Source organism: Cephus cinctus, unplaced genomic scaffold, assembly GCF_000341935.2.
Source record: "Cephus cinctus unplaced genomic scaffold, Ccin1 Ccin1_scaffold0093, whole genome shotgun sequence".
Classification (NCBI taxonomy): domain Eukaryota; kingdom Metazoa; phylum Arthropoda; class Insecta; order Hymenoptera; family Cephidae; genus Cephus; species Cephus cinctus.
In genome coordinates this window covers 478,776-501,176 of record NW_014332832.1, presented here as the reverse complement: position 1 = coordinate 501,176, position 22,401 = coordinate 478,776, and the positions used below count along the sequence as shown (strand labels likewise).

The 22,401-nt window shown below is 40.5% G+C and overlaps 1 protein-coding gene and 3 long non-coding RNA genes across 5 annotated transcripts in view; 3 read left to right on the top strand and 1 right to left on the bottom strand.

Moving 5' to 3' along the window:
* LOC107274170 (PH domain leucine-rich repeat-containing protein phosphatase 2) overlaps positions 1-9,315 on the bottom strand; it is a 41,576-nt gene extending 32,261 nt beyond the window's left edge. Inside the window, exons 1-2 of one of the 2 annotated variants that reach the window (XM_025091634.1) lie at positions 9,220-9,315; positions 6,102-9,051 (exon numbers count right to left, since the gene is read on the bottom strand). In XM_025091634.1, the coding sequence (XP_024947402.1) occupies positions 6,102-7,934 (1,833 nt within the window). In that variant the 5' untranslated portion in view covers positions 7,935-9,051; positions 9,220-9,315. The remainder of the gene's footprint in view (positions 1-6,101; positions 9,052-9,219) is intronic. The other variant, XM_015752975.2, reaches the window with a different exon arrangement.
* Positions 9,316-9,565: 250 nt separating this feature from the next.
* Positions 9,566-11,824, top strand: LOC107274172. Its single transcript, XR_001539409.2, has 5 exons — positions 9,566-9,685; positions 10,527-10,736; positions 11,033-11,369; positions 11,454-11,522; positions 11,618-11,824. It is a non-coding gene; the product is annotated as an uncharacterized LOC107274172 (long non-coding RNA).
* A 1,568-nt stretch (positions 11,825-13,392) lies between these two features.
* Positions 13,393-15,669, top strand: LOC112495381. The gene is made up of 4 exons (XR_003061819.1): positions 13,393-14,056; positions 14,316-14,666; positions 15,192-15,495; positions 15,589-15,669. It is a non-coding gene; the product is annotated as an uncharacterized LOC112495381 (long non-coding RNA).
* Positions 15,670-19,927: 4,258 nt separating this feature from the next.
* On the top strand, positions 19,928-22,401 carry LOC112495379. Its single transcript, XR_003061817.1, has 2 exons — positions 19,928-20,022; positions 20,195-22,401. It is a non-coding gene; the product is annotated as an uncharacterized LOC112495379 (long non-coding RNA).

Sequence of the window (22,401 nt, the reverse complement as noted above, 5' to 3'; positions counted from 1 at the left end):
GAGGAGGACGAACGCTCTCAGAATGGCAAATGGATATAGGACCATTTCGAAAGATTTCGTCGTTAATTTTCGTCGTATCTGCTGTTCGCGATTATACCGCCACGGGAGAGCTTCATTGAAATACATTACATTTCAGGTATTTTTAAAGCGTTTTCTTTTTTATAACTTACTTCAATCTATGGATAAAACTACGTATACATTTTTAAAACGTTTCGTTGAAAATGACTTGCCTGTGAATTTTTCGTGAATCTAGAAAACTAATTTGAGTTGAAGAGCTTAAAATATTAAAAATGCCTGTGTAAAATAACGGACTTACGTAATATACGAAATAGGAGCGACGGCTCGCAAATTCGCATACGGCTACTTCCTGTCACTTATATTATAGTGCAGTAGGGAAGACTTTAAAAAATTTTAAATAAAGAGTCCAATTAAGGTTTAGGACCGATTTGGGTTGGGACGACTGGACATACGTGCATATATATATATATATATATATATATATATACACACGTACACACGCATATATATTGTAGCCTAAAAACGTATTAGGGTTACTACAGGCCCAGTAATAAGGCGCGCAGCGTACCGAAAAAACTTGACCTACTTCAACTCCAAATTAAGATCCCGTTTAAGCGGGGGTGGTTGGGAGAAAACAATTTTTTTCTTCCATGCCAAGAGATTTGTCGTGAGGATTTTTTTTATTTTTTTTTCTTGGTTTTTTTTTTTGTAATACACTTTTTTTACCGGCGTAACGAGCACGTTAATTTCAAAGTCTCGCCCGACCGACCATGCGTCCTCCTCGCCTAATTGGCCCGTTAACATTTAATTACGTAGGGACTTTCATTTTGCTAATCCCAACTAAAACCGCCTTCCTTGTGGCCAAAGCCTGAGCGTTTTAATCGTTTATTTATTGCCCGACCGACCGCCATATTAGGTATACGTTACCCTATACTTCAAGCGTTACCAACTACTTAGACCTAATTTATAACTGGCCAGTATATCGAGTTACCTTTAGTTCATCGGTCATTTCTTGTTCTCATGGTGTCCATACTAATTAATTACAATTTGAATAATTTTTTTTCTCCAATTTATTTGAAAATTTTGTCTATAATATTTTATGGTATATATGTATTTTTACAGATTTTTTCTGCTTTCATTACTCAGCTGCAACTAGTCACTATAGGCTGGTAGTAAGGTGGCGAATTAATGGACGTAATGTAATTTGTAATTTATGTGAAAAAAATTTTTGCAATAACGGAGAATCAAAACTTGTAAGCGTGCAATATGTACTCGGGTCGTGGGCTTCTTTGGTTTAATCAAAGGTAACGATTCTGATATTGCGTAATAACGCAAGAAGGTGATAATATAATGGTGCTTAAATAAACGACGATCGCCATTAACGTTACATTATTTACCACGATAGCCGCGTTTACGTACATAATGTTATCGCGGTGTAACTTTGAAAAGTTTAATTTTGACTTTTCAAAAAAAAAAAAAAAAACAGAAACAAGAAAGCCGACGATTTTCAATTTCGAAATTGAAAATCGTCGGCTTTCTTGTTTCTGTTTTTTTTTTTTTTTTTAAAAAAAAAAAAAAAAACAGAAACAAGAAAGCCGACGATTTTCAATTTCGAAATTGAAAATCGTCGGCTTTCTTGTTTCTGTTTTTTTTTTTTTTTTTAAAAAAAAAAAAAAAAACAGAAACAAGAAAGCCGACGATTTTCAATTTCGAAATTGAAACGGCTTTCGACAGAGCGATACTATAGGGACGAGTCCAATTACATTAGAAACTTTGCCCGGAGGTCAAAGGTTGTCCAATTAATTACAGAAATCCATCCTACCGAGCAGGATCAAATTAATTCAGAATGAAAACGTAAACCGTAGGTTTTTTTTTAAAAGTAAAAAATCGTTAAAAATTAACTCAAAAGGTAACGAGTGTAATTAAAAATTTTTTTTACCACCACTTTTTGTCCCTACTCATTTCAATCCCTAAGCAAGGCCTGGCATTCCGTTATTTCGTTTTTGAAAAAAAAAATTTCTCTGTCCTCAAAACGAAGAATACAGTCGGTTCCCTGTATCTGTATACGTATATACAGCACTGATTCAAGGGACCAGGTGAAATTGGAATTTAAAATTGAAAAAATATATTTTTGTATCCTTTTAAATTTCCCGCACTTTTCGTATGTACAATATCTTCCCCTTTTTGTTTTAGGTCCCTTCGTTCTCGACAGGCACGACCGTGCGATATTTCTCGTTACACCTGTTCATCCCCCGAAGCACCTGCAAGGTGAACTCAGAATAGGAGGATACGAGGAGAGGAAATAAGGGGAAAAAAAATGAACAGGTGACAGCTGTTAAACAATTGGAAGGTTAAAACAGGTTCTTCTTCTTCCTATCTGTCCTAATGGGAAAACGTCTCCTGCTATCATTAGCGTCATCATCATGTTCACCAGTCCTCCATTGTTTGCGGTATCTCGCCAACATACACCAATTTCTCCCGTTGAGCGACTTGGTCGACAATTTCGCGTTTAATATCCACAATAAATGATTACGACAAATACATACATTACACGGGACACTTATGGCTCGTTAAGGCCAAGTACAGCCAACGTACTAATAAGGGATAAAGATAGTCTAACGACGAGAGGCTAAGACACAATAAATTGGACACACAATTACGTTGGTAGTTAAATTTTTTTTTAATTTTTAAAAATTTATCTCAATCCCATATAATTGGCATTACGTTACTCATCCTCTGTATATCTTGCGAGGTTTTTACCTCAATTTATCTTTCCTCATCATTTTCCCCACGAGAATGAAATAAAAGATTTTTTTTTTTAAATCAGAGTTAAAGACATTCGATTTCTGAATAGTATCAATTTTTTCATCTCGATTTAATATCTTTTTTTTCCTCGTCTTTTTCATCCCTTAAACTCGTACGTTTATTCCGTATTTTCTTTTTTTTTTCTGTACGTCGCACAGAATTTCTCTTGTCCATCCAGAAATCCTATTTAAATTTGACGATTACTCCAAATGAAATGATAGATTAATCGAATTGTATATAAACGTCGAGAGTACAGTTTGCAAATATTGAATTTGCCAATGGACATATTATTATGATTCATCCGTACCATTCGTGCAGGCCCGATTGTCATATTCATTTGACCGTTACGAGTTAGCGTGTACGTACTTTACCTTTGGATATCTGTCTATATATATATATAATGCTATTGTACCTATGGGTATATAGTATATGCTATAGTATACAAGGTTTCAAGTATCGATGGATACATTGCCAACGTATGGCACATACGTCGTAGCTGCATATAGTACTGAAATATACTGTATACTGTACTACTAGATGCTATTGTATAGTCATACGCGGGCGCATTATCCCCCTATACCATAGTCTTGGGTACAGTAAGATCAATCTATCGACTTTTCTCGGTTTTCACGATTTTCCATCCCCTTTGCCTTCAACCCCCTAGAGATACCCTGGGTAGGACTGGTAGATGGGTTATAGGTATGTACATACACACATAGTATGGGTAGGGTACTTATCTAGGTGGGTGGTATCCTTTTCCTGCCACGAAGTGAAGTCCTATCTGTTTTCTATCCATGACCCAAATAGGGGGTAGGACACTAGATGATATCACACGGATGGGGTATAAATGGATTCACGGGAAAAACTACCCCTTAAACGAAGTTAGAATTGAGAAGTTCTTTGAGGACTATTTTTTTGCCAATAAGATAAACCGAAAGTCTTGGATGTTTTTTTTTGTCTGTAATACAGTAGTAGAGGTGTGATATTTATTTATATTGATTTTTCAGGTATACAGACGCTTCGGGTTATACGGGGTGATTTAATCGAGTCTGGAGGAGAACAGGAACGCATTAAGGTGGCCTCTTTACGCGTGACACATTTACCGCCTCGTAAATCAGGCTACCTGAGGGAAGCAGAGAGGAAGCAGTTGCCAGCAGTGGGGGAGAGAGAGAGAGAAAGAGAGTGAGAAGGAGAGAGAGGAAGGTAAGGCAAAATGTGTGGCAAGATCAATTGGTATAAAAAGAAACCCTCAAAGGAGATAAAAATATGACATAAACGTACACTAGGATCTTACTTGGATTTATTATTGAAGGTGCGTGAAGGATAAGAAGTGATGACGTTTCAATGTCTAATCTGGATAAGGATTGATATTGGAGAAAAACATCTGCTAACGACCTTTTGGCAGTGCTGCTATATATATAAATATATGTACGTACACTTAAACGTGCATACCTTTGAGAATGATATATAAGTATGGTATATATTTCTGTTACACCCAGAACTTAGTCTAACCCTCATTTGTCTTTCCAAAGGAAGAAGTTACTACCCTGGGGAGCTCAATGGAAGAAGCAGATATTACCTGTGAAAGTCAAAGGATCAGGAGGAACGAAGAAGAGGACAGAAGCATGTAAGGGATATATGGTAGAGGGATGAGGAAATCGAGAAGCAACTCTCTGGGGCCAGAGCGAGAGAGAGAGAGAGAGGGGTAGGTAAACAAAGAGTAAGTAGGATCACTTAAATCCTCTGAAGTATGCAGCATGTCGAATGAGGAAGTTTCATTAGAATCGAAATTTTCAGGTTGACTGTCTTCCTTTGGGAATGCCTCCTATAGTTTCGATGAAGTATTCTATTTTTCATGGTATGCTGCTTTTGGATATGTAGATGGGAAGATAGTTTCCCATATAGAAGATTGGCTTCATTGAGATGAAATCTCGTACTTCAGGAGTCTGGTTCTAGAAGCTTTAGGGATTGTTCTTGCTGTATAGTAGGCGTTTACGTTTAATTTGAATATCTTGCTTTAAAGGGTATCCTCCTTTGTAACTATGTAAGTCTTCTTACAGGAACCGGGACTGCTTTGAATATTCAGTCTCGTTATCTCGTAATGGAAGAGTGTGCCAGTGCTGTAATCATTATCCTTCGAGACTTCCACTTCAGGTGCAAGGTGATTCTACTATTGGTAATTCTATTGAAAGGTGGAGATTGTGTGGGTGGATATTCCGTGGGGTAAGTAGCTAAGCTTGAGAAATTACATGAAGGAAGGATCTTTGAAATTTATGGATGATTGATTTTTTTTTATAATCCTCATACTGTTTCTTTCCATGGAATTTTTATATTGGGATACTGACGTAGGTAGGGTGCTAGCATTGTTGCTAATGGAGACAGTGACGTCATTGGCGATACCATAAAAAAATGCTATATATATACATTGCTAAACATACATTGTCATTTCTGATTGCGGGGCTTCAAGAGATATTTATGCTTTTTTCTTTCTTCAGATTACTCGTTTTATTTCCAAACTTTATAGCTGTCCATCGATTTTGAACTATTGCCGAGATTCATCTCAACCTTATGGAAGACCTTTGGTACACATGATCGCTGTGGAAATTGCCTTTTTATTCAGATATACTTTGCCTGCTTTGAAAAGGCTTTTTATTTTCTTTTTTTTTCTTTGACACTTCATCCGCGAAAATCCTGAAAAATACTCTCAACCGGAAAGACGCATCCCACCCTGATCAACCCGAGAAACGTGATTTCCGATAGACCATGAGATTTAAAAGACTGTCTTCTTTATCCTGTGAAACTTCCGGGTCGTGTTTGCACCCCGTGGATTTATCTTGGATAACACAGAAGCTAGAACTAGGGACTTCGAGTCTTTGAGTATTACAGTCTGCAGATTGTGCAATCTGCTGGTTACTTGTATATGTTAGTTTAGCAGTGTAAGAAATTCTGTTACTAAAGTATATATTTCATATAATAAATTAGTCAAACTTCCTTCTAATTCTCTAATGGCACCCTGTATGCTTTCTAATCTAAACAGTTTTCATTGTGCATAGTGTTTATTCACGTTTGATATATTTTTCAAAGGTTCTTGCATGGTTGAACTTTTGAGTAGGAGGCATGAATTTGTATGGGAAGATAGTTGTGTACACTGAGCTAGTCAGACCAAGTACTTTGATCAGGTTTGTTGGTACAAGATGTTATAATTAGCAAGTGGAAGCATAACATGATTTTAGAGTAACCTCTTATGGCTATTACAGGTACAGACTATGTGAGCTTACCTGAACGAAGATGGCTAACTCCTCACCTAGAAGCATATCTCGACAAACATCCTTGCTGGTAGTGTCGAGAGTCAGGTATACCAGGCTGCTCTCGATTCCCGTGTGAATTCTGACCCAGCCACTTCCACTTCCCACTTCAACACCCACTCCAGAATCCCAAGAGGAGTTAAATGTCTCCATCAAGCTGGGATCTTTACGCTTCTCAGGACTCTTTCTAGGACTGCTTTGGATCGAGTCTGTACTGAAGCTTTGACTCTTGTCGGTAGTCTCTGAGCTGTCGTCAGTTGGACTGTCGGATGACTTTTTTTCAAATTTCAATATAGTCTCGTTGAGGTCGGCCAAAATTTGATTCTCTAAAATTTTTTGTTTCTTGAGTTCCCCTCCGGGACTCTCCTGATTGACTTCATCGTATTTATCTCTGGTACAACTGTGCTCTGTGTCTTTTTTCGTTATTGATGATCTACAGGACATTTGTCTGTCCTCCAGTTCGTCCTTGTTAGATTGAAGGATCCTGGACTCCTGTTCCAGATAAAATATCGAACTAGTTATCCTGGAGGATGTGCTTTCGGGTCTATTGGGTATATCCTGATTGTGAAAAGTTGGTTTTGCTGCGAGACTAAAATTCTCATTGAGGTCCTGATAAGGCTTTGGCGTTTTTGTTCTCTTTTGTAAACTCGTCGGTCGATCCTTACTCGAGACCAATCTTTCACAATAGTCCTTGGAGAAGGTGAACTTGTTGCTGTCCAGATTACCTTGTCGAAGCCCTGGATCATCGTGTTTAGTTCTCAACTGGAGTTTACAATTGTCTGAGGATTTGGTTTTGCGCTTGGAAACGATCTCAGTATAGAGATGATCATGATTATCATAGATCCTTTCAAAATCCGGAAGTGGACTTCGACCATTTCCTGTCTCCGCTGTTCTTGAGCTACCCTTGAGAGACTCCTTCGAATCCTTCGAGCCCTTCGAGTGACTCCTCTTGGATCTCTGCTGGAACTTCTCGTAGTTTGCCAGGATCTTTTGATTGAGTTCGTGAATCAATTCGAGTCTCTTGGAAATCGAGTCATTTGTCTTGTCCACTTTAGCCTTCGCCGCGGTCCACCTGCGATCGCCAACAGGTGCGGCCATCTTGTCACCAGATTTCATCGGTGTTTTAGATTTCTGTGACTTGATCGTACCCATGACAGATTCTCTTCTCTGTTTAGATTTCTTTCTAGACGTCTCAGCAAGGATACCAATCTCATACTTGGAGTCGCTCTTCAGAACATTTTCATCCTCGCGAACGACCTCAGCATCATCCATATAAGCCTCTCGTGCTCTACTCTCCATTAATTTTGAGGAATGCATTTTCTGCTCAGCCCCAGAAAATCCGGAAACGTTCATTAATTCAAGAACAGGCTTCGAACCATTCCTCAAGCATACTTTGTTCCTCGTGGAAGGATTCCGAGTCTCGGAGACTCCTCTTCCACCAGAGGGCTCCATCAGGTTCCTACTACGCGGACTACTAATTTCAATTCCATTTTTAGTATCCGTCCTAACCTCAATCCCAGCACTTGATCCACTACTCAGACTAATTCTCTCATTAACTTCCCAATCAATAACACTGCTCCCCTTGCTACCAATCTTCTCACGGTCATCTACATTTTTACTGACAATAGGACATAGCCCAAGCTTTTGATTGAGATCCTGCCTCGGCAAAGACGGACCCTCTCGATTATCTGAATTTCCAATATCCTTAAGAGCAAGCCCTCTCGTCGAGGACAATCTTCTTGATCTCCGCAATTTATTACCGGTTTCCTCGCGCGATCCGCTCGTTCTCGTACTGGCGATAACCATTTTTTTTTCTTCTACCTCCAGAACCAATCAAATGAAATTTCGAAGTGGAAGGACTCGAGCACGCTACGACACGTCCTTCTGGAAGACTCTCTTCTTCAGCTTCCGCAATGGATGATGAATATGTCGAGGATTTGGTTGAACGTGCTCGCCTACCTATTCTACGTGATTGCTATGCCAGAGTCGTATAGAGATGCCTCACCCTCTGAGCACGACACAGCACGTCACAGCACACGCAGCACAACACGCCGCCATGGAGTACAGACTACGGAGTAACGACACACCCGGAATCTTCGCATCTCTTGAGAAAATATACGATTCTTTCTTGGCGTCACTAGGATCCTCTGCGTATATCCATCGGAGTGACGACGATACATTCATGGGTTTTCCAAGATAAATAAATCGAGGACAAACGTATCTGTCAAGATTCTCATCTTGCTCTTATCGATATACGACACTCTCGTTATTGTCCTTTTTATTTCTATTTATTTTTTTTTTCACTTTTTCACGAATTCTCACCACATTTATATATTCCTCAGAGGTACTCCCTACTTTGTATTCTTTTCTCGTGTTACCGGGTATTGCTGTTATTATTATTGCGCAAATAGAATCTCCACCTTACTTCTTACTAGCGGTACGTTTCTCCTTTGTCGGAAATCAATTCTTCGTATTTTTCTCGCATCCCGAGAAAGATTTACAAAGAAAAATGTATCTCGCTCATTGTGTTTCTTTAATGAAAATACACTTTCATTTTAATGAATTTCAAGAAAGTCAATCATGCATGTATATATGCATATTATACACGAGGTGGGTCTTGTATCAAGAGACAAGGATAAATATTTTATATCCTTAACCGAGTACTCAGAACTCGTAATGACATTTTATAAAATCAATATACTCTTTTACTTTTTTGAATTTTCAATTTTCTCACAAAGTTTGCACGATAATCAAAACAGTACCAGGCACCAAATTTTCCTAAATATTATTCACTGAATATTGTCTTCTTTTTTTAAATTTTACAGAAAGACGTTAAGGATGATCACGCACTACAAGCAAAATGGATACTGAGCCTTGTGTCGAGTAGATCAGGAACATATTGCCACTGCCGGTCTGGTAGCACCTGTGAGTAATAATATCTCACTCTTTCATTTCGTCACTCGCTCTCTCTCTCTCTCTCTCTCTCTCTCTCTCACACACACACACTCTTTCTCTCTCACTCACTCACTCCCTCTCTTACCCATTCACTTCAAATCCTATAAACCCCTCTTTGTTGCACTCTCACTCTCACCTGAAATGTTATTCCATCTTTCTCTTTCCTTTGGTAGCACGTTGATGTCCAGCTGGTCTACCTGTTGGTTGTGTCTGGCCTCGTCTGGCGGCGTCTCTTTCCCACGTGGTGCACCGACGCCAACGGCCAGCCCATAGCGTTATCCCTACAGAGTGGGGGAAGGATGTGCTTCCTCTCCTCAGGGAGAGTCTTTCTGTTCGGATGCACCAGATAATGACGTTCCGGTTAGACGTTGATGGCATTTTGGGTAGGACCTATCGATTGCCTGCAATTCACCTGTTCAATAGAAGATTTTATGTATATTTGTATAATTATCTAATCGAGGTATTGCCTTTATTGAAAGTATCAGAATGGAATTTCACTGATTTATTGTTTACGCAATGCTTTTGAATATTGTAGGTATGTCGGTGTACCTACTGTACCTCATGTGGAATAATGAGCTGTGTTTGAACTACGGTGGTATACAGTGAGTATCAGGGTATACATAGCGTACGTGGTACAGTATGATGAATTTATAGGAACATTAAATTGATGGCTCGAAGCGAAATTAAGGGAGAGTCATGAATACAATAAGGATTAAATTTATATCAAACTTTCGAATCTTTTTCTTCAATCTATTGGTCGCGTTAATTAAAGTCAAATAGATGCGTCAAATTTATAGCGTTCATTAATCCATGGATCCAATGTCTTTACTTGAACTGGCATATCACTTCCGCTTAGTCATCCGAAATTCTTCGTGCTGTCTCGTTATAACGTGCGTCCAGTGTCTTTATCTAGTTAAGGAAAATGATATTCTTGAAAGGATGCGGTCAGATCCAGGAGAGGATGTGGTTGACACACACGGTTGGGGTTCCTGCAGGAAGGGGTAGGAAGGTTGCGTGCGTTGTCGGAAACGAGAACGAGAATGAGAATTCACTTGGTCGGTTAACGCGGCTGCCCTTCAGGAAATAGTGAAAAAAGGTTTTAACCTGGATATAAAGCATCTCCAACGGTTATACGTTGGGGGATGCATTGCTTTGGTATGGTGGGCGTGTCTGGGAGAGATTTATCAATGGGATAGAGAAGTGGTAAAGGGGTTGAAGTATATAGGGTGATACCGGAAGTCGATGCTCTTCATATTAAGGATCAAGAAATCTGGATTGGTCTTTTAACGGGACTCTGCTTCCTGTCGGCCATCTTTCATTCTTTTTCTCTCTTTATATCATCTCTGCATCTGCTCTTTTGTATCTTCGACACTACCTTCTTCTTCTCGATGATGCTATTTATTTCGAATTCACTTTGATTTATTTCTGATTCTTTTGTCCCAGGTCTCACTGCGGTTTCTGACCTGGTAATTAAGAACGAAGACAATTAAAGTGGATGAGCTGAAACAAGTTGTACGTTTGACTGTCGGCTTGGCCCTCGCCATGGACGTAATTGACTTGGAAATAATAATTAACCCCCGTAACGACCTGCCACTCCCTTGGTTACTCGATGCTGCTGACCGACTTTACAAAAGCTCAGGGCTCTTGTACCAGGTAACAAATGAAAGTTTCAAATTTCTATAAATAGATAGACACTTCATAGATATCTTGAGTATGCTTTATCGATACCTTTAGCCCAGGCTGGCAGTCTTGTGCATGATTAGTAACATCAGCATCCCTTTATCCATTGATGCTTTCGGCGCTTAATTCCCTGCCTTAATAATCCTCCTTAATTATTCGATCCTTCATCGTCATCCTCCTAGTAGAGATACCCTTCAACCATTTCACCCCATCTCACACTTTTGATCACCCTTACTTTTTAATTCTCCCACTCGCTCTTTTTATTCCAGTCAGCTGCACCGATAAAGGGGTTGGCGCATCGTCTTGAGCACCATCTCCAACAACCTCCTATGTCGCACCCACCGTTCTCTTCGGTTCGCCGCGGTCTGACCTGGCGCTTCCGGCACCCCTTAAGAAAATCAGAATGGATAAGTGGCTCGTTATAATCCAGGAGAAAGAAGTCCTCTCGGCGAGAAAACTTCAGGGCGAGATAGGAGCTGCAAGGGTGATAATGAAGGGTTTCGAGTGTAAGAGTGAGGCAGAGAACACACATATATATATATATATATATATATATATAAGCAAGGCAGAGCTATGTATAGATAGTTAAGGGTAGTAGTGACAGAGGTGAGTAAATACTAAGTGGGATTGGTGGTTGTTTGCCATTTTCACCATCTCTAAAAGCCTTTCGTTTCTCTTGTGTTCGTGCAGGCCGTCCCACGCTTCTTTCTTACCCTTCCACAAGAACCCCTGGTTGGACACTGGCAGTGGGAATTTATTGTACGTATAAACAAAACGTAGATCGCTATAGCAGAGCTATTATCCGAAGGTACAGCCTCCGGCCATTTTATTTATCCATTTTATTTTTCTTGCAGAAAGAGTCGGAAGGGGTCAAGGGAGCGCACTGACTTTATCAGCCTACAGCCTAAGACCTACAACCGTCGGTTGATAGCCTACGGAGTATCAACCTAACCTATCCTGAACACCTAGAGAGTCTTCGCTCTTTATGCGAGTAACGTAGCGCACAAGCTGCCTTACCAAAGACAATACTCGCGACGTTTTCAGAATTTTTAAACCTCTTCTCTCTATCTCTCTCACGTTCATTCCTCTTCTCTACCACTTTAGTATTTTCTTTTCTAACTCGGATAATGTTTAGAAGACTCCAGTGACGAAAGTGGCCCGTTGCCTATATCCATTTCTGTACGTGTTCCGTTGGTATTCCTGTCTAGCTACCGAGAACGTCGTCTAGTTCCTACATATGCATAGTACACATATATTCGTATGCATTTTCAATAGACGGTACTAAATTCCCTAGGGAATACACGCGATAGGGATCTTTTTGTTCATGCGAAATATGGTACGGGTGAATTAGTTGAAATATCTGGTGAAACGGAGGAAAGAAGTTGTGGCGGTGAAGGGAAGTGGCGAGAAAGGGAGAAAGGAAAAAAGAAGTTTAAATGAATGTTCTGCCCAACGTTTTAATTATTTAACGAATCCAGAGACGCGTTAGCATCTGTAGCTATGTGCCGAGGCACTGTTTTCTCTCGTAATTAATGATTTTGTTACTGATTTCGTTACCGGAGGCTGTCGGACCCTCCTTTAATCTCTGTATCATGTAGTTGGAGCAGCTCCCATCTGAAACCATCCAACTCAGTCTGACTTTCCTACCCTTAGCCAAGCTTTTCATTTTGTTTCTCATTATTTGTTCTGTAGTCCTCCTGATTGTTTGTTGGCCGTCTGCGCATGCGCCGTCGTACCAGAAAGAGGAAGTGAACGACCATCCGAGAAGGGCGGCTTTAATACAAGTAATTGCGCACCGTTGAAAACTTCTCAATCCTCTTTCTTCTAATTAGAAGAAACTAAATCGGTCCAGGATTTGACCTTTTCCCTCTCATAAATGGGAAAGCTTGAGTAAACCGAAAGTGGGTGTAGCTGTTGGTACCTCGATTGACAAGGAGGAAAAAAAAAAGTTAGAAAATGGAATCAAGAAATAGCTGTGCCATGAAAAATTATCAGGAGAGGTAGAGAGGATTTGTTTCGTGACAAATTGATCTATTAAGGAGAGTCCTCTCCCCCTTCCACCTCCTATCTTTATACCACTAACGGTATAAGGGGGTCGGTTCGTTAAGGGTTGGTTGCTCGTATTGGAATTTCAATGATGCTCAACGTAGAGTGCAGCTTAATTGTCAAGTAATCTAACTTTCAATTATATTAATTTGTAATAGGATTCAAAATTAGACATACTATATATATTATATGTATGTATATAACAATAGATAACTGTCGTTATCCTATAAATTATATTACGTACGTAGGTGCGGCTCACTCTTGAACTAGTAACGCCATATGGGAAATCAGTTACTATACGATACGGTAATAACCCTAACCTCAAAGTCAGCCATGCTTACTTCCTATACTGGTAGTCGAGTCGCTGGGGTAGAAATCTCAAAAGCATTTCCCATGTCGAAGAACAGCATGACTTAAATAGTTTCCCCACTACATTTATAGTTTCAGGCTATAATGGACGCCATTTAATGAATGGTAACGTTCACTTTTTTCTTAAGATTTCTGGTTATCAAGACCTTTCACCTGTGGCAACGCTATAACTCTTTTTATTGTTTCAGATACCAAATTAATCTGCTACAGAGAGAGAGAGAGAGAGAAAATCTGGATATTCATAAAACTATGAAAAGATGTCAAGGTCGGAGAATATTAAGATAAAAGTCACCTTGGTATCTGCGGAATATTAATACATCAGTTTAAACCGCGGGAATAGGTGGTTTAAAGCTTATTGGATTGTAAACTCGATGAAACGGATTGACAATGCAGGGGTCAGTTTTAATGGCGATCATTTAAGAGCCGTTGCAGATGGTTAGGTTTTATCTTATGACTGTGGAGAACAGATCCCAGCTCTGTCACGTGCGCTGGGATATATCGTCATGGCGGCCATTCACCATGGGACGAACATAAACACACGCATTTTCACGACACGTCCCTTTACGGTAGTAAAACGTGTAATGGCACTTTATGAAGGCTGCGGGGGGTTAAATATTCATGTAAACCCAGGTCAACCCTGGCAACCAGCCAGCCAACCAGTCGGTTGGGGGAGTCACAGCGAGGAGTCCAAACGAAAGCAGCGAGGATCTCGCATCTGTTGCAGAAAACCGAATCGTTTTGGTGGGAGCAAAGGACACTGGCTTTTTTCAGTCCTTTTATTTTTTATGGCAACGGGAGGTCATTGAATTACCAAGAGTTCACGAAATAATATAGATACTCACCCAACCCAACAGAATCTGACCTCATACCATACCTAAGTATATCTTTTCTCTCTGTTGTATTATTCAAGATATCGTTCAATTGAATTGATACGCGGAAAATTTATACGTCCTTTTATTTCATGGATTATTGATTCCTTTGAATTGATACGTACTGCTCTATTTTACCTCTTGTGGTCGTTCCATGAAATAATATGGGCTGTAAAATTTTTTTATTAAGGACACATAGTAAAGTCAGACAAAGAAAGATATTTCTAATTAACGCAAATGACTTTTTAAATTAAAATAACTGTTGCAGTGTCACCAGGAGGATGCTGTTACCTAGGGAATTTTCAAGAGAGAATTTTCAAGGCGCTGGCTGAGTATGCACCCCTGTCTGTACTATAACGAGAGGAAACAGTCTGTGCAGTAGTACCAAGCGGCGAGGGTGCAGTACAGAAGCAACCTGGAATAACCAGGAGGAACTAGAAGGAAGCCAGGACCATCTAGCAATGACGAATGTCCTCGCTCTCGATGCAAATGGCCTTTCTGACACTGTCAAGTTATCTAATGCATTTGCCAAAGCTATTCATGAATCTCTATACCCAACGTTCACGAATACTCACCCTGGATCCACCAGCAAGTACTGAGTCATCGTACCATCAGAGGGGTATAGTCCTTTTACCTTTAGATTTCTCCCATTTATATACTTTTTGCTTTTCGCTTTTCCAACCATACCCTAAACGTTTACGTTCTTCTACATCTACCATTTTCTTTCACTTTTCTATCTCTCACTCCCTCGAGGCTTATTCCAGTTAACGAGATTCCCTACGTGCCTCCCTCAGCACGGACTCTTCCGTCGCATTTTCCACCTTCGACGTCCTTTTTTCTTCTTTATTTCTCATCAGGACTGTACCGTCCGCCATGGCGTTGAGAGGCACGTGCTTTTCCTTACCTTCTTTATCCATCCCTTTAATTTCCTTCTCTTACCGTTACTTTTATCTACCTTCTCTTTACTTACTCATTTCTTTCCCCTGTCTGTTTTCTCAATAGATAATTGCGTCTCGTTCTCTTAAATATTGCTACTTGCACTCAGTAGGAAGTATATGCCGCAATATGCTGCCGCAATATGGCGACCGATTTCATTAGATGTTGTTTGAATATTTCTTATTGAATTTCTTTTACTTTGTTACAGGCTGTCTAAGACGTACTGGTAGTTATTTGTGTTGTCTTTTCATGGAATAAGCAACTATGTACGCAGATCGATATGCGGTTATAAATGTATGTATGTACATACCATGGGCACAATATCCATTTTAGTATCATACGTCACAAGTGGACTTGCTGAGTGTCCATTTTTACTATAAAGAAAAATTGATTTATAAATATGGTGAAACCTGTAAAAACTTTATGAGTGTGGTTGATGGTTACGTAGCACTAGGAATTTATGGACGTAATATGTATAGTTGTGCATATAGGATTCAGCTTTTGGTTTATTGGTAAGCTTCTTTTTTGGTTTTATTTAATATAGTAACTTGTTGACTGGTGATTAATCAGTACTGATTTTATTATTATTGGATTGTTCACTGGAGCATTTAATTGAGGTAGAAGGACGGCAAAGATGGTGGATCAATTTGAGAGGAATGACCCAAGCAGAGAATCGATATTCCGTTTATTCGAAGCTGGAAAGAATAAATTCTTGAATATTTTAGAATTGAATGTATTTTTATGGCATTTATCGCTTCTTCGAAATGCATTGCGATGAATTCAGTGGTTTTAAACATTTAAATCATCTGTGAGTATATAAGGTTGTTCAGGAATAATGTATCAGTTGAATATATTTTTAGAGAAGGACTAAAACAAAACGTAAGAACTTCAGGTGGACCTGAATAAATCTGTCCTAGAAATGTTAATTTGTGGTATTTGTCTTTTGAAGGAGGAATAATTGCAATTGGAGGCAAAGGAACAGGAGACAATTTTTCATTTGCAAGTTATTATTGCTTGGATCGGTTTAACGATAAACGGGAAAAGGACTTTGAGACTGAAGAAGAAAGAAAAGAGAGAAAAAAAATGCAGACTTCATTCTGGCTCGTGATCGTCTTCCTTTTTCCTGACAGGATTTTTTCTTGACCTTTTATTTTTATTTTTTTCTCTTTCACTACCTTTATCAGACCTGCTCTCGCAACGTCGCCCAGAATTTCACGCTCGTCGCTCGCTCCGTGAAAAAACTCCACTTGGAAACCCGCGAAAAACCGAGGGACTATCCGGCATTTACAACTTTGCGGAATATAATCGGCTTTTCAGTAAAAACTTTTCTTTTTCTCCATTCTCATTCTCACACGCGGCATTTTCCTTCGGAGGTTTCTTTTTCTTCGACGTAACCTCTATTAAAGGAAAAGAAAAAAGTAAGAATACTAAACAAGAAACCTCCTTTGGTCGACAAGCACTTGGCCTTTTTGTTTTAAACATTAACCAAACTGTTTTATGGTTCGTCCGTGTTTGTATGTAGCGACGGTCGCCGTGAATTTGCGACTGATGAAGGAAATTGAAGCGAAGGAAATGCTATTACATACGTTTAACTTTTTTCTCTTAAGTTTTTATTCTGCTTAACTCTCTCCCTCTTTTTTACCATTTCTATCTCGGTGGAAGCTTCACCCTGGGACTAATGGGATTCGTTAGGAAAAAAATTGCGAATACCTTTCACGGGTTTGAGGGGGAAAAGAGGACGAAGGTTGTCGCGATCGCGGGCTAATGCGAAGAATTGTCACCCAACGAAAAGGTTAATGGCGATGGATTCTCTCTCGGTGGGCGAGAAGCGTGAAAGGGTGGAAAAGGGGGTAGGGACACGTGGAAAACGTGGAAAACGAGGTGGAATCTAGATGAGAATAAGGGGGGACGGAGTGGAGGAAAAAATAAATAAAATTTTCGAGAGCCTTGCTGTTCCTGAACGATATTATGAATTCAATTCACTCAACTTAATGAAGAGCCTGACATTTTTTTGGCTTTCAGGATTTATGCCCCTTTTTCAAGAGACTTTTGTTTTTATGGTCAGTGAATATTCATACGCCTTTGCGATCACGAAATATTTAACGCTCATAACGAAAACTTCTGCCATGATGAAATAATGTTGTTCGCATGAACATTCACGCGCCATATTGCCTGACTGACTCGACGCCTGCAGTGGTCATATTCATTTACAGCCAGCCGAGCACAGTAGCGTTGAATTTAAAAGGAAATATACGGGGTGAGCTTTAAGTAAAAAAATTGTATTTTCACAGGTCAATGATGCATCCAGCAAATAAGATAACGCCAGTGCAAGGATGAACGGTGAGAAATGGACGAATGAAAATACAGAAGACAGGTGGGATGAAAAATTGATTTTTCACGGGCTAAATTTCATTTAATTCACCCTCGCATCTCGATTCTAGGTGATTGCGGGGCCGAGAGAGAAAATTCCTGCAAGGCGCTGACGGGGCTGCCAAGTAAAAGAAGAAGGACAGACAATGGTGAGGAATCATAAGATTTGACTTTATTTCAGAGAAAAATTTTCTTTCTCCCCTTTCTCCAGAGCACTCCACCAGGCAGATTTCACCCTACCGGGACTATTCGCAGAAATTACTCCCTGCGCCGGATACGATGTGAATTCCTTCTGCTTCTTCTGGAACATCACCACCCCCCACATCACCACCCCCCACATCACCGAACCATCCAATAGAACTTTGGGAGATTGAACGTCATCGACGTTTCTCGAGGGATTGTAAAGGAAAATGGGGGATGCTCAGTGAATCTACTCAGTGAGGGTGGAAGCATAAAATGATCCGGTTTAAAATTCGCGCCATTGTTCCAGCCCAAAGGACGATATGGAATTAACGAGATAATAGGGTTGCGTTAACAACGAGAGGGAGTTGCGTGCGATGTAGTGGGAATAGAAGGTGTAGTACGGGGGTTGGTATATTATACAAAACAGGTAACAAGAGAAACGGCAACAGAATGGCAGCCAGTGAATGCGAGCGGGCTTCAAGGAGAAACCTTAAGCTGGAATTACGCAATGGAATAATAAAGTGTTCGTATACAACCTCCAAAGACAAAAAGCAGCTGAGTAAACCGTAGCCACCCGACTACCAGCAATGCCAACCCCGCAGTAAACCTTTTAATAATCCAGAAACCTGCGAGGGAGATAAGACTTACTCTGACCAAAAAAAAAGTCAACCGTAGACGCATTAAGTGAGTTTAGAATAACAGGCGACTGAACCTGCTTCAAAATGAAACTTGCTACCCCCCAGTGGCATCGGTTTCCCATCATTATTAACTTTTTTTTTCATCACGCTTTGGCTTACGCCTACCCTTGTGTCACAGGCGTAAGCCCTATACCTTTTTATTCACTTAATGAGCCTTCGGAGCAGCCAAAAGTAAAGGGACCACTGGTGACGATTTTCACGAGCCTTGTTTCAATCCCTAACGCATCGTGCAATTTCTGTCTCCGATATTTCAGTAGATGCTTGTCAGTCTAGTTTATGTTTACATAGTATTATTTTTGCCTACAGACCAGCGTCAATTTGCAGAACTACTAAAAGCTTGTATCATCCTGGGACCTCTGGTCCATTTATTTCACACTTGCTAATATTGCTGTGCCTGATGTCAAATATGATGCTACATTTGGAACCAGGGTCTAGGGATAATTTAAATTACTATGGGAGCGCAGAACTGTGCATTCTAGATAACAGGTAGAGTATACGTCGCAATAGTAAAACGCTAATGAAAGAGCTTGGATTTTACCAGTGAATTCATAGGAATTTGAAATTTTAGAGTTCCCGAGGTTCCCGCTGAAGCCCAACACCGTGGCCATTCGTTTCCTTGAGGAAATCCTGAGCGTGACGTCACCAGGAGCATAAAGAGAAGTACCAACCGGAATTGTAAACCCAGGTGGGTTAGAAATTGTGGCTCTGCCTAAGCCGAATATAGACCGGGGGTGCGCAGGAAAGTGCGCAGAGTGATTAATTAACCCATGCAGTGGTTTAAAATGGCCTTTGTCCCAGCTGCTTGACAAATGTCTCACCCTTGAGAGGCAACCTTGTGAAATTGAAAGCGTGGAGGATCATCAAGAGAGTAGAGTGGAAGTAGATAGAGGTGAGAGAGAGAATTAAGGGTTGGAGAAGGATCGAAAAGAAAAAAAGAAGGGAGGACATCAACCCGTAACAGTGGCTGCTTTAATGGGTAGGTAACGTATATATTGTTATATATGTCAATTTTTGGGTCTCAGTTTCCTCTCTAAGTGGATCCACGAGCCTTATAAACTTTATTGAGGTTATACTTGTGCTGATCGACCTCATTTTTCTCTCTTTCATGAGCAGCCCTCCATAATATGGTTCTAAACCTCATGGAAAACGACACTGGACTCCAAACGGGTTTCCATTCGATTTAACCGATCAGAGAGACTCGGGGATTTTCTCATAATCCCGAAGTAAACGAACTGCATGAGCTGCATTATCATCCCCCCAGTTCATTTCCGGTTTAATTATGAGCACCAGAGGTAAATAGACGAATCGATAGAGCTACAAACACGAAGGATTTCAATAAGGCAGTTCGTCAATGATAATCAAATTGCCTTGGCAGATCTTTGTCGAGCATGATCATAGATTTAGAAGGTTGGCTGAAGGCTGAGGACGTCAGGATTGGGTGCCGTGGAACGGTGGAAGACATTGTTTGAAAGTTCGAGGAATAAAGTTCTCAGAGTTCATGGAAGGCGATAAAGGGGGAGAGTGCGTTCCTCCACTTGGTCAAAGTTTGTGGATGGGTGGGGCGGTTAAGGGAAGTCTAGGGGTGGCGTCGAGAGCTCGTAAAATCGGATGAAGAACGAGCAGAGCGTCAGAGGGCTGGAAGCTGCCAGTCCTGACGTCGGTGCTTCTGATTCTCCGGCTGAATAAGGCTGCTACTGCTGTAAGGGTATATATAGAAAGGGAGAAAGAAAACCTAAAAAGGCCATTTCGAGGGTTCGTAGGTCACGGCTGGTATCGAGGTAGAACGGCGTAAGTAACTTGAAAGAAAGATGAGTAGAATCGAGTCTCGATAGTCGATAGTCGTAGTTCTGCAAGTTGGTGAGACTTGTGAGATAAATGCAGTAATCTAAGTTTTTCCATCTTATCCTCCGGATCCTCGTGTACCGCGTCTCTTACCTCTCTTCTTTATATTCTTTTTCAGAATGCAATATGCCGTCCCTCCTTCCTACGTCTTGACAGCAGACGACGCTCTTACTCTTAGCCACCCTCCAGGAGTCTCAAGTTAGTTCAGGATATATTGGATTTGCCACAGTACTTACCTGACTGACATCTTTAACGCTTTGGCTGTCAGTCCACTTCCGGAATCGGCAACGGGATCCTCCTGGATATACGTGGGTCTGAAGAGGATGTGGCACCCATGTGTATCTTGAAGAAGAACCATATAAGGATTTCGCGAGAATGACCCAAGAGACTGTGAGATCCTTGGAAGTTTTTGTTTTTAAAATTCTTGAGCAACTTTTACGTCCATTTTTCAACAAAGAAAACACAGATCTCTTATATAAATTCTTTAGCAGAGAGAAGACACTCCTCCTGGTCCCCGATATAGAACCTGTCGGAGGTCAAAGCTCTTCCCTTGGAACCCTCTGGGCCTGCGTTGACCTTTAACCTTTGACAATATCGTCTGACATTTCTCACTTTAAAAATAGCAAATCCTCGTTCTTCCTGCTCTTCCTTCGCTCGCATTCACGTGACAATATTTTTAGAGCTTCTTTTTTCGATTTTTGATTCTTCCACGATTCCTCATGAATCTTATCGCTGCTTCTCCACGGTACTGTCAGAGTCGATGAACCGCGAGTCGGTAGATACGCATGAGTACTATTTTTTCCAGCATCTTCACAGACTACCCTTCTGCAAAAAAGTCAGGGAAAAGTTGGGAAGAAAAAAAACACCGGATACTCTAATTTTTAGTACCAAAGCATTGCCTGTGTTTGGAGCAATATTTTCTATCCTGCAGCTACCAGTCACATATGGAAATATATGAATGCACTGTCTAGTATGTATGTACAGTGCATACGTATATTTATACATACGTACTAGGAGTACAGTGCTGCTAACTCGGAGTAATTGGAAATTATTAGGCTGAAAGAACCGTTTATCTTCGTTTAAAGAGAAACGCGACTCAGCCGATTTTTCTTGTTTAATTTTATTCGATATCACAGCTCTTCTCTCTTTCTCTTTAATTAATTCCGTAACCCTGTCTCTGTCACTCACGCATATTCTCTATTCTTCCTCAGTCGTACTGACGATTGAGATCAAACGTAACGTATGGCGGGTTACTTGGTGACAACTCGCACTGGCATTCATTTGTGCTGGAATGAGAATTTCTCATGGGTTAAGGGAGAGATGAGTATGGTCGAGAAGCAGCCCTAACAGGGAAACTCATTACGGAAGGAATGGTCCTAAATATAATTTTGAATTTGAAAATTAAAGTTCCTAAGAAATAATCTCGTTTGCTACGTTAACGAGTATTGTAACGAGTGTTGTAATTAGTTGGTCGTGAGAATCCCAACCCCTTCCCACCCCCACAGCCACCATCCAGGGAATTCAGCTCGTTTCCTTCTAGTCGCGACCGCATCCACCGTTTCCTATAGTATTCACTGTGCTGGAGATGGGAGATTAAAAATACCGGAGTCCAAAGTCGCTTATCGCCTTCATTGAAAGGGAGGGGATGAAAAGAAAAAAGAAAAAAGATGATCGAAATGAAACGAAGAAGGAATGGTTGAGTCTTCGAGGCCACGGGGACGCGTTCGTCTTCTCACGTGTTACGTAACCGTATGCATAATGTATGCGCACCGTGACGTAAAGGAGGGTAGCGACCAATAAAAATGAAGCAGAAAGAAAAAGGGAAAGAGAGTGAGACACGTGGGGGACGTTAAGAAAACGAGAGTCAGGAGAGTCACCATATCCCGGCGCTGTTCATCCTTTTCTTTTAGGCAAATGAAAATTCCAGAGGGTGGTGACGGTAAGATTTTCTTCAAAGGTATTGCTCGGCATTGTTGTTCTGTTTCCTTTGACCTGGAAAATGCTTTTTGGGAATAATGTAAAATGCGAAAAATGTGAGTGCGAAAAGACACGTGGTAAAACTGTCGTGAGGGTGGCATGGAGGTAAAATTGGTTTTCAAAAATATTCCCAGCACAGTGCCGAAAATGTAAAAAAAAAAAAAGGGAAAAATCCCTCAAAAAAATAATCACTAATATTTCACGGGTCGACCCCCCTGGGATTTCGTGTGGCGGTGAGAAAGTGTATTCCAAGAGAAGTAAATAGGGACGGGGATGAAATTACATAGGGTTGATATAATGCATAACATCTCTGTATTTAAAATAAATTACCCAAAGGGGTTGTAAAGA